The sequence below is a fragment of the Arvicola amphibius genome, chromosome 2 (genome assembly GCF_903992535.2).
Source record: "Arvicola amphibius chromosome 2, mArvAmp1.2, whole genome shotgun sequence".
Lineage (NCBI taxonomy): Eukaryota > Metazoa > Chordata > Mammalia > Rodentia > Cricetidae > Arvicola > Arvicola amphibius.
Genome location: NC_052048.2, coordinates 33,458,576 through 33,477,943, shown reverse-complemented (window position 1 = coordinate 33,477,943; position 19,368 = coordinate 33,458,576). Strand labels below are relative to the sequence as shown.

The window sequence follows — 19,368 nt, the reverse complement described above, 5'->3', positions numbered from 1 at the left end:
TTTTCTAGCTTATAGAATAGAATAGCTCCTATTCTAGAAATTAAGATTAATTTGTAGAAATGCATAGCATTCCTTTCTCTCTCTAGAAAATGCAGAGGCTGCCTAAAAGCGGAGTTGTCAGCTCTGGGGTATAAAAACCAGTATGAATGCATGCCTGTACAGCTAAGAGCAAATACCAGGAAACAAGTGTGCTTTTGGCCAGCATCTAGGAAAAATCGTGACAATGTACTGCCTACTATGGACAGTAAGCGGGAGATAACCAAACGATCCAGACCCATGTTGGGTAAGTCAGCCCATGTGGGTGGCCCAACATCTAGGAAGTGAAGGTAGGCGACTCTGAACCCAAGTCCTTCTTTAAATAGAAACACAGCCAGGCATGGGCAGAAACAGCTCTTTGGCAAGCAAGACTGTTGCTAAGCTGACTTTCATTTTTCCTTCAGTGCAGACAGCATAAGGACTTTAAATGTGTGCTGGTAAACAGAAGCTGTGCACACAGACCTCTGGAAAATTCCCACGTCTGAAGTGCTGAGGCTGGCTCCACACTGCTTTCCTGCCATGCTGTGTTCACCCGAATGTGAGCACCTGAAAGTGAGGTGCACGTGGATGGTGCACATGGATGGTTCATAGTATGGTACACGTGCATAGTCTAGACGAGTGGTTCACAGGCCTGGTGTACATACAAAGCTCACAGGTATGCATGTGAGTGCTTCACAGTCCTGGTGCATACGCAGGGTTGCTGGCTGGGTCACAGTTACTTGATGAGGTGGGCGGGGAAATAAAAAACATTGAAATACATACTGTGATGCGGGATGCACAACTTCCATGTACTTAAGAGATGCAACAGCCCCCACCCCAGCATGGACCCTACGGGGAGGGAAGAAAGATATAACGTGAGATTGTAAAGGAATAAAGCTTATAGGAAGTGGACATTACCTGTCTCAGCTGGCGTGCTCAGCACTGATCTCAGACAGGCAGAATTCCAACTTGACCTTCTAGATGGCCTTCCTCCTCTGTCCCTCCTTCCTTGCCCCTTCATTTTGTTTTTCTTATTCTTCCCTCCCTTCCTTCTGACAGGCTCTTATGTAGTCCAGATTGGTCTTGAACTCACAAGGTAGCCAAATGCGATCCTGAACTCTTGATCCTCCTGCCCTCATCCTCTAGGCACAGGGGCAACAGAATGTGCTGCCACACCTGACTCAGATCGGCACATTCTGATCGGATGCTGGACTTATAGATTGTGCCAGTCTCCAAGGAGTCAGTCCCCAGCTGACTGATGAGCAGGGAGTCAAGGGCAGAGCCGAGGGTGCAGTTCAGGGTTTGCTTCAAGTGGGAGGGAGCCTGTGTGCCCAGTCATCACTAGCACAGGATAAAAGGATGCCAGAAAGGCTGCTTCTACAACCTGCTCCTGTGAAGAAACTGAATTTAACAAATCTCCAGGAAGTTTTCAAAGTTGTATCCTAAGTAAGCCAGTCACTAAGATTTAAGTTATGCATGAGTCCCTTTTAAGGGGTCTGTGGTGTCAGTCTCACAATGACAGAGTGGTCTGTCCCAGTGGGCACCTGCGAGAGGCTCAGGGAGCTGCTCTTTAAAGAGTGCAGAGATGGGCATGGTGGCACATGCCTATAATCCCGGCACTTGGAAGGCAGAGGCAGTGGATCTCTGTGAGTTCAAGGCTAGCCTGGTCTACAGAGAGAGCGTTCCAAGACAGCCAGGGCTATGTAGAGAGACCCTGTCTAAAAAAATTAATAATGGTGATGGTAATAATAAGTAAAAATAAAAGGTTTTGAGCTCATTGTCAGGAGTCGGAACAGCTCCAGAGGTCTGTGATTGAATGTTACTCTTCTGGGTAGTGTGTGACTGCTGACTCTAAGAACGGTGTCTTCGGGAACCTATACACTGGAACTGCCACTGGCTAGTTGTTTAAAGAAAAGATTTATTCATACATTTATTATATTTATGTGTATGTGTTGAGTCTGGGCGAATTTATGTGCTCTGCTTTCATGCAGAAGCCAAAGGAGAAGAGAGCATTGAATCTCCTGGTACTGGAGCTACAGGTAGGTGTAAGGCACGGTGTGGATTCTGGGAACTAAACCTGGGTTCTCTGCAAGAGAAACAAGTGCTCTTAGCCACTTAGCCATTTTTCCAATCCCAATAGGTTTGCTTGACTTAAGCTCTATTGTTTGTTGTTTTTGTTTTGGTAGACCGATAAGAACAGTGGCAATGGGGGACCCTGGACTGTCCAAGCTGCAGTTTGCCCCTTTTAATAGTGCCCTGGATGTTGGCTTCTGGCACGAACTGACCCAGAAGAAGTTGAATGAGTACCGCCTGGACGAGAGTCCCAAGGACATCAAGGGCTATTACTACAATGGTAAGTGGTTCCCGCCTGCCTCACCCCTCATCTCTGTGTTCTTGGCTGTCCTCTGTGGCGGCAGCACCCTGCTTGTTGCTATTTCCTTTAGAGTGCTGAGGATGGAACCCAGACAAGAAATATGCTTGTCTTTTATATCCACAGTCTCTTAACTTCTTTTGTCTTTCTTGACATTTGCCCCAAGTCATTTTTAAAATTTTTCTTTTCACTCTGGGGGAAAAAGAGGAGTGGTGGAATCCCAGTTGCTATAGCTAACACTGCCCCGCTAGCTCCCAGGGTGTGTTGGGGAGTCTCAGGGTATACTTTCTATATCGGTGACAAGTCCCTCCCTGTCCATCTCTCTCAAGATCCACTGTTATCTGTGCATGTGTTATCTGCATACCACGGGTCAGCAGACTCAGATGGGCACCTTGGGCTCAATTCTCAAGCAGTAGGACATGACTGACCATATATGTTCTCACATGGGTATATACTCTGGCTTGTCACTGAGATATGACAATGCTTCACACAGGTGACTCTGCTGGCCTGCCTACCCGCTTGACGTTGGAGTTCAGTGCTTTTGACATGTGAGTATTAATTGTGCAGAGTCCAGAAACCCTGCTTACTTTGGGCAAGGAGTGAGTGTTCCCTTGAGCGGGCAAGGAAGCTCCTGGGTGCGGAGTCAGTGCCTCCTACTGAGACTGTCTGCTACATTAATTTATTAGGGGAAAAATGAGTCTTTTTCAGAGCCTTTCCTGTACCTCGTACCATCTAGATTGATTGGAGCTCAGATAACGGCCCTCCAGATTATCCTTATAGAATATTTTATGATTCTTTATTAGTATCTCGGTTTTAAAGATTTTTTTTATTTTTTTATTTTTTTAATCTGAGTGTTTGTCTGCATGTATGTCTATGCACCATATTGTGCAATGCCCATGAGAGCCAGAAGAGAGTCTTGGGTCCCCTGGAACTGGAGTTACAGATGGATGTGAGCCACTGTGTGGATGCTGGGAATCAAACCTGGTCCTCTGCAAAAGCAGCCAGTGCTCTCTAACTGTTGAACCAGCTAGAAATGTTTACAAATCACGTTTTGTTTATTATTGTGAGTGTGTGTGCATGCACGTGGGTGTGTGTTTCTCATAGCACCTGTGTAGAGGTCAGAGGACAACTTACAGGAGACTGTTCTCTCCGCCTGCACCGTGTTAGCCCCAGTGATTGAATGTTGGTGGTTAGCACTGGCAGCAAGCGCCATTATCCTCTGAGTAATTTCACTGGTCCCTCTGTTTTTATTAAATCTCTCAAAAGATTAATGTATTTTATTCTTTTATACCCATCAAATTGCAGATTTTAAAAGCATAATGTAGATACAGAGCAATGTCAATGTTTTTCCCCCCTCTGGAGCCTTCTTTTTTTTTAAAAAAAAAAATTTAGCCGGGCGGTGGTGGCGCACGCCTTTAATCCCAGCACTCGGGAGGCAGAGGCAGGCGGATCTCTGTGAGTTCGAGATCAGCCTGGTCTACAAGAGCTAGCTCCAGGACAGGCTCTAAAGCTGCAGAGAAACCCTGTCTCGAAAAACCAAAGAAAAAAAAAAGAAAATAAAAAATTTATGTATTATTTTGTCTGCTTGTGTGTGTTACCACATGCTGCAGTGCTCAGGGAGGCCAGAAGAGGGCGTCATATCCCCTGGCACTGGAGTGACAGGTGCGTGTGAGCCACTGTGTGGGTGCTGGGACTCAAAACTGGGTCCTTTGCAAGATCAGCAAGTGCTCTTAACTGCTGAGACATCTCTCCAGCCCCGCCCTTCACAGCCTTCCCTCCCACCCCCATCATAACTGCCTATCACTAACTCATCCAGACAAATTAAATCCTAGTAATTCTTGGTGGGAGCCCTAATCAGATGTGATGTGCTCAGCAGCTTATCTGTGTCTGGTGTTGCTAGGAGCCATCACAGCAGTGTCTGTGCTCTCGGAAGTAGCTTCTGTCCCTCACAGCAGGGCTCTATGATCACTTGCACACACCGGGAGTTATTGGGACATGTTGGACAGAGTCCCTTCTTACACTGTGCTTGGCCTAGCCTCCTTCTCTCTGCCACAGCATTGATTTCATCTGGCGTGGTTCTGTCTGACGTGGGAGGCTGCTGAGTAGAGGCTCTGGCTCCTCTCCTCTCCAGGCCCAGATTTGCCCTGCATGATTTCTTTCTCCTCAAGACCTTTCATGCCTTCACACCGCCTAGATGAGGAACGTTCTTTCAGGACTGTGATGACAGACAGCTTGGGATGTGATGGCTCGTGGCTCTCCAGGGAGGGCTCTGGCCACTGAAAAATCTTACCCACACCCTCACCAGGGCTTGGCATTTATGGCTTACTGGTGGCATTTAACAGAGCCATTGTTACCCAAGTGCCCCTCCTCACCTGTCCTAGATTGACGTCTCCTCTCATCAGGCTCCCTGCAGCTCCTTTGTACACCACGCATGGAAAGATATCAAAAGATGCTGTATCCCTGACAAATGTTCTGTCCTCAGGGTGATGAATAACAGAACCTTCTCTGTGTAAGTCCCACATGACAATAGCATTAAGCCATTAGTGACAGAAATATTTTTTAATGTTTAATTTAATTATTCATTTTATGTGAGTGAGTGGTCTTTTTTATGTGCATTGTTGTTGGTTTTTGTTTGTTTGTTTGTTTGGTTGGTTGGTTTTTGTTTTGTTTTGCCTGTATGTATGTCTGTCTGTGTGAGGGTGGCAGGTCTTGGAGTTAGCTGCTATGTGGGTGCTGGAAATTGAACCTGGGTCCTCTGGAAGAGCAGTCAGTGCTCTTACCTGCTGAGCCCTCTAGCCCCATAGGTGAGTGTTTTGCCTAAGTGAATGTATGTATGTATACCATGTGTGTGCTTGGTGCCCACAGAGGTTAGAAGAGGGTGCAGATCCCCTCCAATTGGAGTTACAGACGGTTATGAGCCATCATGAGGGTTCTGGGAACTGAATCTGGGTCCTCTGCAGGAGCAGCCGGCGCTCTTAACCATTGAGCCGTCTCTCCAGAACCAAGGTTATTTTCTTTCGACATCAGTGCTATACAAAATAAGGCTGATCACTTCAGAGACAGCAGATGTGTCCCTGCCCAAGCCTGCATTTAGAATTAGTTCATCTTCCTCCAATTTTATCTCTCCAATTCCTGTGGGGCCTTTGGGGAAGAAGTGTAGTGGGTGTGAATCATGTGGCTGGTGCCCAAGATTGACAGTAGTCTGGCTATCCTGCAATTTATCCCTGGCCCAGATGATGTAGCAACTGGGTGCAGAGCTATGCAGTATGGGCTGCCAGTTGGTGGGAGTTGCTGTCTGGTGCGTGTCGGCTGGAGTCGGCCCTGGGAGGGTGGGGTGTACCCTGAGTCTGCTAGTGGGAACTGCTCACTCTGCTCTGTGATTGTGACCTCAGGTGTCCACGTTTGCTTTCTATTACTGTGATAAACAGCATGGCCAGAGACAATGTGGGGAAGAAAGGGTTTATTTCAGCTTACAGTTATAGTCTGTCATGCAGGGAAATCAGGGCAGGAACCTGGAGACAGTAACAGAAGCAGAGGCCATGGAGGAATGCTGTTTACTTTCTTGCTCTCCATTGCTTACTCAGTCTGGTTTCTTGGATCTCCTTCCCAAGGGTGGCACTGCCCCCAGTGGTGTGAGCCCTTCCACAAGAACAAAGAGAAAATATAACATAGACTCTAGGCCAATCTGATGGAGACATTCTTCAAACCAGGTTACTTTTTCTGGCTGATGGCGTGTTTCATGTTGACATGAACTAACCATCACAGTAGCAATTTCCTAGGGTCTAAGAGGGGAAAGAGCTGCCAGTTAGAATTCAGGCCCTTGGCAGTTTCTGATTCAGCCAGTTCCTCCTCACTTTGCTTATGGGAAAGAACAAAGATGAACTTTCTTTGGGAAGAATAGGAGACTGACAGCTGAGGGTCCCCAGACAGCACCTGCTTTCTTATTTATACTTGAGCAAGGACTAGTGAAACATTGCTCTGCTTTCCCAGTCAGAGGTGTTGGGGCTGTCACCTCATGCTTCGTTTGGGGTCCCAGTCATGCTGGGTAACTGTTTGTCTCACATCTAGGAGTGCCCCCACGCCTGCCCGTTGCTGCCCTGCCATGGGAACTCTGTACAACACCAACACTCTCGAAGCTTTTAAGACTGCAGACAAGAAACTCCTTCTGGAACAGTCAGCAAACGAGGTTAGCTGCGCAGCCACAATGGCCCCATTTTATTTCCTGGGGTCCAGGCAAGTGCACTGTGTCTACTCAGGCGCACGGGTTTAATCACAGAAATAGTCTATAAGAGATACATAGAGGAGCTGGTGAGTTTGAGAGATTTTTTCCCAGAGGGAATACAGTCAACTCTTTCTTGTGGAGAAGATGTTCGAGGGAGACAGCCAGGCTCTGAAGTGGGGCTGGGGTTCATGCAGGGCTAAGGTAGGAAATGAGCTTGGCTGCTGGAGTCCAGGAAATATTTGGAACAGTGTAGCCTCTGAGAATTACTCTGCTGTGACCAAATGTACCTGGGGCTCTGTGCTTTGTCCCTCAGGAGGCTTGGTTGTCTGGGCCACAATGGCACTTACAGGCCTCCAGTGTTACCAGGGCAAACTCTCTCTGGTGTTTCTGCCCTGTCCGTCTTGCCCCTGTGTCCTGTCTTGGTGGTACTAAGTGGGTGGGGTGGCTTGTCACCTGCTCTGTGCTGTCATGATGTCTCTACCCACATGTCTTTACTTTGCCTCATCATTTCTGAGGTGGAGGAGAATGAAAGAATGGGGTGGAAGGGGTTGGTCTTTGCCTGTCTTCTTGTCTCATTTATCACACTAGTCTTAGAGAACAAATGGCATCTTGTTTGCCATCGGAGAATATAATCAGAACAGCTGCTAGCTGGCGACCCAGAGTGGCACCCCTGGGTGTCTTATCTAGCGGAAGTGAGATCTAAACACTGAAGGCACATCTGCAGCCTGTCCACAGTAGCCAGGGTGGGAATATGGTACATACATACACACAGGGACCTTACCCACGAAGAAGAATAAAATCCTGCCATCTGTGACAACATGAGTAGGACAGGAAGGCCTTAGAGGAAGTAAAATGAGTCGGGCACAGAACGACAAGCAGCCCAGAGTCCCACTCACATATAGAAGTGAACATATTAAATGCAAGGAGACTGTAGAACAGAAGGGTAAAGGCTGGGGAGGGAGGAAGCAGGAGAAGCCGGAGAGGATGGTTGGGAGGTACTGAACAGTGAGGACGGTACATCTAGCTCCCTGCAGCACCACACAGGGATTCTCTACAGCCAAATATCTCGGGGTAACCAGAAGGAAGGAATTTGAGGATCCCCTCACCGTACACAAGAGAGCTAAATACTCTGTTTGGTCACTGTCCATCATGTGGATATTCTATGAGTCAGTTTAATAAAGGACCTTCCGCAAGAGCCACACTAGCAATAACCACGACAATATGGCAGAGAAACATGAGAGACGAGCCTTCTCTGTGTGGGTCGCAGTGGTCACCTCCCTCGAAGTAGATGAAGCTCTAGAGAGTTGCATTAGGCCTTGCTCCCTGAAGGGAAAAATTCTAACCTTGACCAGGCTCAGATTTCTCCTGTGGTCCCTACCCCACCTACCCAGCCAACTCATCAGAAAGTGGGGTCCACTGTTCCATGGTCCAGCGCCTCCAGGGTGGTGATGTCTGTTTGTTTTCCTCTCACACATGCACTTGCCAGCATTTGCTGTGGCTTTTGTAGCAATTTCATTTAGCAACTGAGCTATGAGCATCTTGTGACCAGCTGGTGACAACCTGGCTTTTGTCCACAGACACAGCACTAGCCTAGTGTTCAGACATGGAGGCCACGCTCCTTTTCTCATCTCTCAAAGCTCCAAACAGAGCCCTGAGAAAGCCCCACCGTGGGGACGGGTGTGGGGGCGCACGCCTTTAATCCCAGCACTCAGGAGGCACACACCGGGGATCTATTGAGTTTGAGACCAGCCTATTCTATTTAGAGAATTCCAGCCCAGCCAAAAGAGAGAGAGAGAGGAGAGAGAGAGAGAGAGAGAGAGAGAGAGAGAGAGAGAGAGAGAGAGAGAGAGAGAGAGAGAGGAAAAAAAGAAAGCAAAGCCACACTGTGTAGTTTAGTTCAGATCACTCATTTCAGAGCTTCTCCTCCCCCCAATTTCCATTTCTTGAAAGGTCAGGTGTCCTGCTTCTGTGACAGAAGTCCTGCATGGAGCTGGACACACGCTTTTTCTCTCTGCAGCTATGACATGCCTGGTACACAGCAGACAGTAGCAAATCCCTGCTGATGGGTATCTCAATGGTGTGAGTGTCTACTTGCCTCCTCGGTGCTGAGTGCCCCTGAGGGAGGGTGCCAGGTACTCTCGCCGACTGATAATGATGGAGCACGGCTGCTGGAGAGGCGGTGTGAAGTAGGCAGAGAGGTGTAATGAGCCACTTCAGTGTCTGAGAGCAGCGCAGGCTAGAAGGGAAGGAGCAGTGGTTGGACAGAGAAACCAGCAGCCCGCCCGACCTAACACCTTTGGTTCTTCTGGCAGATCTGGGAAGCCATAAAGTCAGGCGCTGCTCTCGAAAACCCCTTGCTCCTCAACAAGTTTCTGCTCTTGACCTTCGCGGTAAGTAAATGGATGGAGACTACACAGCCCTGACTCAGCCCCGTGGACCAACTGGAGGCTCCGCTCTCTTGAGAGCTGTTTTCTGGGAGTGTGTGCTAGGCCCATTAATGGGAAGCTTGCTGAATAGTGGAGGTCATGCCAGCACCTATGAACAGTGCAGGATTGATCTGTGCCTCTTGATCAGCCTACAGCCATTGCAGAATTTCTCAGACATAGTGACCCAACTTCTGTCATTCAGCACAGAATAAAACAGACTCAGGGAACGGAGGCTCCGCTGTTGCCCGATCGTGTCTGTGTGAAATAGGATCCTACAGCCAGCTGTGGTGACAACACCCGTTACCCCAGCAGTCATGAGGCAGAAACAGGGTTACTGGCAAGTTTGAGGCCTGTCCAGTGTACATTGTGAATCTCAGGTCAGCTACAGAGCAACAGTTAAGTCTCAAAACAAGCAAATGAAAAACAAAACAAGCACCCAGCTTTCTTTCAAGGCCCATCATGAAACTCCAACTTCTGTCACTACGACAAAGTTCTTGAGATAACTTATAAGAAGGTGGCTCGTAGTTTCAGAGGGGTTGTTCTATGGTGTCTTGGCTTCTCTGTGTTTGGTCCTGTGATCACAGAGACTGTCATGGTGAGAGCACGAAGCAGGAGCTGTTCTCTTCATGGTCCCCAGGAAGCAACGCGAGAACCAGGAAAGGGCTGGGTGCCCAGTGTCCCCTTTAAAGGCATGCCCTCAGTGGGTTAATTCCATCCTATTAATCTCCACTCCCCAGACCCTACCCCCACATCCTAAATGCCTGTCTGGCTTTCAGCACTACAGCCCAGGGACCAAGCTTTTGCTTGCCTCTGAAGACACTTCAGATCTGAAATCTCAGTAATAGCCACTGCATAGAAGAAGGGGCTTCTGGATGGGGGCAGCCATACCACCTGGCTTTAGCACACACACAATCATTTATCAAGAGAAAAAGAAAGCTTTTCTGTATGCAATGCTTAATTTATATAATGTTAAGGGCAGCCTGCCAACTAATTAAGAGCCCAAGAGCTGCTATCCCTGAATGTTTACACACAACCCCATAGCAGAGGATGGCACCTGCATACGCAGATGCCTGTAAAATGCCATTGTGTTCTGTCACTTGACTGTTCCATAGACTCCCTCTACATTCCAGATTAGATTCCTGTGCCCTGGTGTGAACAGTGACCCACAGTGACCGGCAGTGGCCAGCCACGCTGATATTTGTTCTCTCTGGCTATGCCTTTGCCTCTAGCATATTAAGTGTGTAGTGTGTTGCTTTGCCACAGCCTCTTCAACCCGGGTCATCAATCTCCTTCCACATATTTGATATATTTATTTACTTAGTAAAGTTGAATATAGTAAGAAAATGTTTTCATATAGATTTAAGTGTACACATTGGGAGAAATGTACCAATTTGGTTATTTTTAACTGAGTCTTGCTTCCCCAAATGCCCTCTGTGTCATTCCCTGCCAGGCACAGGAGAGGCTGGCAGGGTTCCTTCCTCAGGCAGCCCAAGGGCCATTACCTATGAGGGACACATTTCCCAGTGAGTTATGGGAGGAGGATGGGGTGGGAGAGAGGATGCTCTGGGGCTGTCAGGTTACCAGGTGCAGCTTGGATGTCAGTTGTTTATCTACTTATGAATTCCTTGGTAGGATGGATTTAATTGGTGCCAAAGGTTTGTTCCTTGATCATGAGTACCTTCTTATACTAAGAATTCTTATTAATTAAGCATTAGTCCATTTTTTTTTTATACCAAGGATCCCAACTAACAGTTTTGGCTTAATGAGAAAATAGCATCAGCTTTTATTAAACTTTGAAGCAGCTTTCTAGAGTCAGTGGCTAACTGCCTTGCTGTCCTGTTTTGCAAAATGTTCTTAGCCAGGCTGTACAGGAAAATAAAAAGGTCCTTTAAACTCTTCAGACACAAAGGGCTTTATGTTTAATTTGTCCAAGATCCTTTATATTCCCGGGGGGAAAAAGCACAACTCTAAGAAAGCTTTGACTTCTGGAGGTGACCTGATAAGCTGGCGGCGCGTGTGCGGTCCCCCATCTTGAATTGTTTAACCTTTCACTGAAGGTCAGCTATGGCAAATCACTTACGCACAGGGAAAGGGAGAGGGCTCCCATGCCTTCAGTTTTCCTGTCTGCGGTTCTCAGGCCTCAGAGGGCCAGGCCCTTCGCTAATTTCAGTTTGACGGTTTTTTTGTTTTTTTTTTTTTAAGTTCTTCAATTAGTGACCAAGATGGAGACTGATTTTTGGGCTCTCATCTGGAACTGTGCTACATATACATTTGTATTTTACAAGACCTTGAGTGATTCCATTTCTATGAAAACTCTGGAACGGTCATATCCACAGAGAATTTCTTGGTTTGTCCCAAAGGTCTGGGAGAGTGGGCAGTGGGGCTGTTCTGCTAATAAGGACAGGATTTCTTCTTGGAATAATAAAAATATTCAAGAATCGTTGGTAGTTTAACTATGTCAAACAAAACAAACCCACAAAATTGCATAGTAAACGTGATGAATTTTCTCTGTTATGAGTTTCGTTTTGATACAAGAGGCTTCTGGGAGCTGGGGAGATGGCTTGTGGCTAAAGCACTGACTGCAATACAAGCATGAGGACCTTAGTTCAGATCCTCAGAACCACCCTAAAGGAAGTGGGCGTGGCCGGCACCCATGATCCATGGGCGTGGAGGGCAGAGAGCCTCCCCAGACAGTGTGAGGCCCTGCTTCAGTGTTTAAGGTGGAAAAAGGAAGACACTTGATGTCCTCAAGCTTCCACATGTGCACACAAACATGTGTACATGTACCCATGTACACACACATGTGCCCACAGACATGAGACTATGCGCTCATATGCATATGCAAAATGGAAACCAAACAGTCTAAATCTGAACAAGCAGACAGCTCTGCAATTCTCATTCTTAGCAAGACTCGAGAGAAGTAGTTACTTAGCTGAAGAACTGCATCAGAGCATCACACTGCCTCACAGATGAGGGGAGGGACTGTCCAGGACCCACAGTGCCCTGGAGTCCTACTCCATGAGAGTCAGGCCCAGAGCCCTGGGACTGAGTGGAAGTGGCCAGCTGTTTCCTGTGTGAGGTCATTATGCCTCAGAATCCAGAGCCTCCTTTAACTAAGACTGTCGGTCACAGACTTGGTATCTCTATTTTGTACTGAAGGCCAGCAGCTGATGGCTAGAACCAGGGCTTGGTCATTGTATGTCTTAGTGTCATGTTTTGCCTTGTATACAGCAGGTGTTTAATAGTTGCTGACTTAGACTTGACCAAGAAGATGTTTTTGTAAGGCAGTATCAAACAGGGAAGCATCTTTAATCTTAAGTCAGAATGTTTCCAGATCACGACTTTGAATGTTGACATGGTAACACAGTGGAAATTCCACACTTAAAACACTGCTGCCCTAAAAATACTATATAAAATTTCATGAAGGCCGTGGAAATAAGACTTATATAACTCAAAAATGAATTTTCTGTCTAGACTTAGGTCCCATTCACAGGGCATTTCAGGGTTCATATGTAAATTGTCTGAAATCTGCAAAATCTGCAAAATCTGAGCCTCCTCAAACACCAAGCTTTTGGGGAAGGTTCCCTCCAGGCCACAGAGGAGAACAGATCAGCACTGCTTTCTCAGGACTGAACAGCACAGCTGTGTGTTTTGGTGGGGTCTCCATGAGAAGCCTGCTGGGTGTAAAATGGGACGAGAGGCCACTCCTAGGGTAGCTTCTTCCTAAAGCATGCAGGGGTCAAGGGTTCAACTTCTGTCTCTGAGTGAGACAGTCTGCTTACCAATGTATGTGAGATGATGTGAGCAGAAAGCCCAGGGTCCAGGCAGAAGACCTGTGTTCTCCAGCGATGGCTGATGGAGATGATGGGGTACTTAGTTTGTGCGTTGGCTTTTAGTGCGCCCGGCTCTTCCTGTGGTGGTTTCTGAAGCAGGGTCTTATGTAACCCAGGCTGGCCTCTAACTTACTGTGTAGCTCAGGATGTCCTTAAATTCTGTTCCTCCTGCCTTCACCTCTCAGCACACGCATTGCTCCTGGCTTAATATCTTCCACTAACGGATGTGTGGTGTGTTGAGTCACAGTGTCACGACTTTGTTCTGATTTGTCTTTCCCCTAGGACCTGAAGAAGTACCACTTCTACTACTGGTTTTGCTGTCCTGCCCTCTGCCTTCCTGAGAGCATCCCTCTAATCCAGGGGCCTGTGGGCTTGGATCAAAGGCTTTCACCAAAACAGGTATCAGCCAGTAAAACAAATGCAGGTAAAGTCGGGCTTAACTGTGAGAGCAGGTGTGTGGCTCACACCAAGCTGAGCATCAGCTCGCTGGCTGGAGCAAAGGCACCTGGGAAGGCCTGCAGGTGGTGCGGGGGGGGGGGGGGGGGGGACTGTGTTTACCAAGTGCTGGTAAGGTCAGTGTGGAGGGGAGGAGCCATCGTCCTCCAGGTGGCCCATGGGGGTTTGTGAAATGCTAAACCCACAGGGAGGAATTGCAGGAACATTTTGAAAGACTGAGAATTTAGGAAAGTGTCTTCTTCATTTTCAGTGTGGGGAAGACACAAAGCCACAGCCCTTCAGGAGGAGTCTGTGAAACAAGCACAAGTCTCCCCACCCCCACCCCAGATCAAACAGACACGCAGGTCTAGCTACCTCTTTCCTGCAAGGAGGCCAATAGAGATTGGTCCCAAGAACAGTTACAATAATCAGGCTGGCAGAACACAGACCTAGCTGGAAAATTCTGATTGCTTTTAAGACCTTGACTGAGAGTCAAGATGATCTGAATTCCGGAAGCATGTCCGTCAGTAAGATGCAGAATTCTGAAGCCGGCAAAGATTTAAAGGCAAGGTGGGGGCGGAGAGTACTTTACTGCTCTTACCCAGGTCCCAACGCCAGCACCCACATGGTAGCTTCAGGCAGCCGGAGGAACTCCATCTCCATGAGGACCAATACCCTCCTCTGGCCTCATGGTCATTACATGCATGTGGTGTTCAGACACACACGTACAAAAGTACTTACTCATATACATGAAATAAAAATAAACCTTTTTTTTTTTTAAAGAAGATTTAAGCATTACTTTAGAACAAATGCATGGTTGTAGTTTTCTGTAGCTAGTTTCCTAAGGAAAAAAACCTAACTTAAGGCAGCACGTTCTAGTTGAATGTTCATGTTTAAGGAGAAAAGAAGAAGCTTTCAGATCATCTCAGGAACTATTACCCAGGCTCGTAACATGCTACTAAAAGGAAAAAACAATCATGAGTTTTGGACTGGGGAGATGGCTCTCTGGTTAAGAGTGCTTGTTGGTGCTAAGGACCCAGGTTTGGCTCCTAGCTGCTCACAACTAACTCCAGCTTCAGGGGGATCTGATGCCCTCTTCAGGCCTCCACAAGTACTGCAGGCACCTGGTACACATTCACACATAAAGGCAAAACACTCATACCCATAAAATAAAAATAAAAAATGAAAGTTTTCAAGACAATGATTCTGCCCTATGAGTGAATTTTAGGGTATGTGGATTGTGTCAACAAAACTGTACAAGATAATGACAAGTTTTCTCACTGCTCGGACTGCTGGGTCCTCACAGAAGAACACTTGGTTACCTCTGTAACCCCTGTTGACGGCTTAGGCAGCCACCATTCTCACCTACGAAGTGCTGCCTTTGTGGCACTGTGAAGGCATAACACAAGGGAAAATGTTATAGAAAAGAACTGGTGTCAATGGGCCCTTGGGGAACTCAGTTTTTTTCTAGCTAGCTGGCTTTGCAGATCCTTGGATGGCTTCGGCCTTTAGCTCAGAGCTGTTTTTTAGAGCGTGCCCTCACCTCCACTGTTTCCAGATGCAGGCCCTCGAGCGTGCCTACGATGACCTATGTCAAGCTGAAGGAGTCACCGCCCTGCCATACTTCTTAGTCAAGTACGATGACCACACCGTGCAGGTCTCCTTGCTCAAACACTACAGTGATTTCTTCCAAGGTCAAAGGACAAAGGTCAGAATCTATGGGTATCATTTTGTCCGGCAGTTTAAATTTTTGAAGTTTGCATTGTAATAGAACACTATCAATTTGAAACTCATTTTCTTGGCCCTTTACAGTGCATTCTAGAACATTTTCTTCTCTGTCCCCACTGTCCACAGTTCAAGTCCTCCTTGGGATCTCTCTATCTCTCTCTTAGCTCGGTGGTATGACTGCTCCCTTCTGTTAGTGATGAAGAGATCCGTTTTCTCTCTAGAAATGCCCTGTGTTTGATTCCCAGCCTCATCATTGTCTGGAATCTTCTTGCTCCCATCTTGAGTAATCCTGCTATGCAAGAGTCATCCTCAGACGGCTCATGCTACTCATTCAGTGAACAGAGCCTAGTGGGGCCTTCTTCTGACCCCCGTGCCTTTCTGCCCATCCTCTACTACCCTCCCCATAAACCACTGCGCCAACTAATCCTGCCCACTTTCATCCAGACTCCACACCCCCACCGTCACCCAGTCAGACGCACCTAGATCCCTTTCTGTCCGCTTTCACTCACACTGTGTCATCTTCCTGTGCGCATCCTACAACAGCCTCTGTCTTCGTGATGCTCTCCCACTGAAGAGCTTTCCCACAGGGGTGGCCACGTATGACCTCCCTCCACACAGTCCCTGGTCCACAAATGCCCTTTTGTGCCATGTTAACCAGGGCCCGTATTGATCAGTCCTTGTTTGTGGAGTGTGTAGCGCTTGTCTGAGGCCACCACTCAAATTCTTTTGAATGGCTAAGAGTATTGCAAATGTTTTCTTAAGTAATAAGATATATTGCATTTGTATGCAATTTGAGCCACACATCAGGTTGTGAATTAAAATGATCTGCAGGTATTAGGAAGCTGTGAAATCAGGTGGAGTAACGTTAGTAAAATGTATGAGAGCCGAGAAAAGAGGCCCTTAACTGATGATGGTCAGTTTGACTCTAGAACCCAGAGTCTTGTGAATGTTAAGCCAGCTCCACGCCCAGCCAGGATGCCTTTGTGTTAAAATCAACTGCACTCTCATTTTCTTTTTCAGAGGAAAAGTCCTCAAAGAATGAAGGTAGAACTTTTCAAATCCTTCTTTTGCCCAAGTGATATAGGACAGAATAGACCAGGCCTTTTATAACTTCGAGTCGAGCCTGCTGCACAGCCCAGCTGACAGCCAGCAGGATCGTTCTAAAGCTGCCACAGGTCTGGTTGAGTGCAGCAAACAGATGCCCCTGCCCCCAGCATCACTTCACCAACAGCCATTTACAGGACACACTTCCACAGAGGCTTTCACGAGCCCCCAATCCCACACTGCATCTGTGAAATGGGTGTCACGGTGTCTGCATTTCCTACAGGAAGAATAAGATGCTGGCGGTCACCTCCAGCCTATGGCCAGCTTCCCAGAACCTTGCACTTCCTGCCTTTCATCTCTACATTGCTCGGGTGCAGGCCATCTCTGCTTGACCCTGGGGTTCTAAATAGACCTGGATCTGATGCCAGTACTGGCACCTGCTAGTTCTGTGGCCCAAGAGAAGCAGAGTGACTTTGCCTTGCCTTGGTATTTCTGTTAAATACCACAGAGTCTCTCTTTTCGTGATGTGGTGAAAACTAAACATGCTGATGTGAACAAAATGATCAGCACAGAAGCAAGTTGTGATCACACTCACTTGTATGCCCAGCACTCGTTAGGCAGGGGCAGGCGGATCTGTGAGTTCTAGATCCAACCTGGTCTATAGAGCAAGTTCCAGGGTAGCCGAGAAAGATAGAAAAAGAGAATATGCATGTGATGATGTGTGGTGGGAAATACACACACACACACACACACACACACACACACACACACACACACACACACAATGCTGGGGATGGAACCCAGGGCCTCCTGCATGCTAGGTAAGAACTATGCCACTGAACCATACCACAGCTCATGGTTTATCTTTGTAAAGTTCTGGTTATGATCCACTCAATGATTTGAGCCACAAATAGGTCATCTCCCGGCTGACAAGATGGCTCACTGGTTGAAGGTACTTGTCACCCAAGCCTGGAGACCTGGGCTCGATCTCTGGAACCCAAGCAAAGGTGGAAGGAGAGGACCAATTCTATAGAGTTGGCTTTGAACTCCATATACACCATAGTGTGCATGTGCTTCACACACACAACTATCATCATCATCATCATCATCATCATAGATTGTGCAAGCACGGTGTGTCAGTGCACTGTGCTCGCTGTGCTGCGTGTGCTTGATTTCCAGCTTCAGCTCGCTACCGTCATTGCAAAGCTTCACAGTTCTTTAGCCACTGATTTTAAGTTTTGAGATTTTTTATTTTATTTTCAAGGAAAGGTATCGATATGTACCTCAGGATGGCCTGGAACCTGAGATTCTCCTGCCTCAGCCTCCCAAGTTCTAGGATTGTGAGCCTGTGCCACCATACTTAGCTTTGTGTTGTTTTTGAAGTCAATTGTGTGTGTTTCCTTGTAACCTTTTCTGTGCATTATTTGAAACAAAAATTATACCATATTCTGTTTGATTGCAGCCTTTTAGAATAATATCGTGCTCCACACCCCTTTTTAGAAGGTGTGTAATAATATCTTTACTATTTTTGACAGCTAGCTCTCATACTTCATTACTGTTTAGATTTTGTTTTTTGTTTTTTGAGACAGAGTTTCTTTGTATAGCCCTGACTGTCCTGGAACTCGATCTGTAGACCAGACTGGTCTCAAACTCATAGAGATCTGATCTACCTGCCTCTGCCTTCCAAGTGCTGGGATTAAAGACATGCACCACCACCATCCAGTGATGTTTGTTTGTTTGTTTGTTTTTGTTTTTTGGGATAGGGTTTCTCTGTAGCTTTGGGACCTGTCCTGGAACTCACGCTTTAATCTAGGCTGGCCTTGAACTCACAGAGATCTGCCTGTCTTTGCCTCCCAAGTGCTGGGATTAAAGTATGTGCAAACCACCACCCGGCAAGTGATTTTTTTTTTTTTTTTAGTGTATGAATTTTTCCTTCCCAACTCACCTGCACCTTGAGTTTTCTCTAAAGAAAGCTCTTTAGATAAAGAATTACTAAATTGAAGAGAGAAATGCTTAAATATTCTTAATTTGTGTGTGTGTGTGAGAGAGAGAGAGAGGAGAGAGAGAGGAGAGAGAGAGAGGAGGGTGTACTTGTAGATGTCAGCAGACAGCTTGCAAGAGTCAGTTCTCTTCCCACACCTTGAATTCTGGGAAACAAATTCAGATCACCAAGTGCACATAGTTGTCCAGGAAGCATCTTATCGTCTGATCCAGCTCACCATCCTGGATCATTTTATGGTTTGTAGTCAATGGTGTGCTGGTTAATGTCTTAACAGCTGGTCCTTAAGGAGGACTCACCAGATTTTGTAGTGTTTGCTCATTTCCTCTGCACTGGGATTCTTACTATGGATTATTTAAAATACGAAGGTGAAGTCACAGAACCCTGAGTGGAGGAGAGGCAGCCAGGGTTGGCTGTCACAAGCCTATGGGTGCCATGTTGAGATCACTAGTGCTAGTGACCACTGCCACACACTGCTGCGTGCTTCCCCAGCATCACATGTTTACGTTCTTACACACTTGGCGGGCTCAGAAATGGCCCCCATTTAAGTTCTTGTTTCCTGCAAGAAGCGCTGGTTTCAGCTGACAGAGTTGGTTCCACATCGCTCTGCAGTGCTGTCCCCTTCCAAGTCAGTTCTTGTGAGGACTTGGGAGCAGCCAGTAGAGGCATCCTGCTGCCTGTCCCCAGAGAAAGCCTTGCTCATCTTCCTCCGACCGGCACAGTTACTGAAGGGTAGAAAATGCTTCATAATTACAGCAGCTCCTCCTGTGGTTCCTAGGCTTCTGTCTGCTGCTAGCGGGACCTGCTCTTCACTTAGCTACCACTTAGTGTTAGGTAATTCTTTGGGTCTTTGTTCAAGACCGTGACCTTGGAGTGCACTTGAGACATGCATTTTCTTCCCTGTGCTTTTAAAAAGGAGTCTTTGTCCATTGCCTGGGATATTGAGTGTTTGAGAGTTAGAGGCAGCCATTTGTATGGGATCCTCGCAGGAAAACCCTCCAACTGAAGATGGCCAGCTTGACTGTTTTGCCCTCTTTTTTCTCCTGTTGTAGTTTTCCGCAAATTGCTCCATGGACAGTTGCCAGATCCCAGCTGCGCCACTTCACCGAGCTGCATGCTCTCAGCAAAGCAGAAAGGAGCACACATTTATAAACCTTGAAGCAGCCTTCCTTTTCAGTTCTGTTCTGCTGCTGTGTCATAAAGGAAGTGAGTCGGCCGAGTTCATGCAGTTACTTTGTGGCAAAGCCAGGTTTAGAACCCAGAACTCCTAGTCAGTCTTCATTTCTGTCATTAAG

At 47.1% G+C, this 19,368-nt stretch overlaps 1 protein-coding gene across 5 annotated transcripts in view; it reads left to right on the top strand.

Moving 5' to 3' along the window:
- Atg7 (autophagy related 7) overlaps positions 1 to 19,368 on the top strand; it is a 217,714-nt gene that overhangs the window by 25,620 nt on the left and 172,726 nt on the right. For 4 of the 5 annotated variants that reach the window (XM_038318653.1, XM_038318649.1, XM_038318648.1 and 1 more), the window contains 6 exons: positions 2,202 to 2,368; positions 2,880 to 2,934; positions 6,455 to 6,572; positions 8,921 to 8,998; positions 13,150 to 13,266; positions 14,861 to 15,010. In XM_038318653.1, the coding sequence (XP_038174581.1) occupies positions 2,221 to 2,368; positions 2,880 to 2,934; positions 6,455 to 6,572; positions 8,921 to 8,998; positions 13,150 to 13,266; positions 14,861 to 15,010 (666 nt within the window). In that variant the 5' untranslated portion in view covers positions 2,202 to 2,220. Of the gene's footprint in view, positions 1 to 2,006; positions 2,055 to 2,201; positions 2,369 to 2,879; positions 2,935 to 6,454; positions 6,573 to 8,920; positions 8,999 to 13,149; positions 13,267 to 14,860; positions 15,011 to 19,368 lie in introns of all 5 variants that reach the window. The other variant, XM_038318652.1, reaches the window with a different exon arrangement.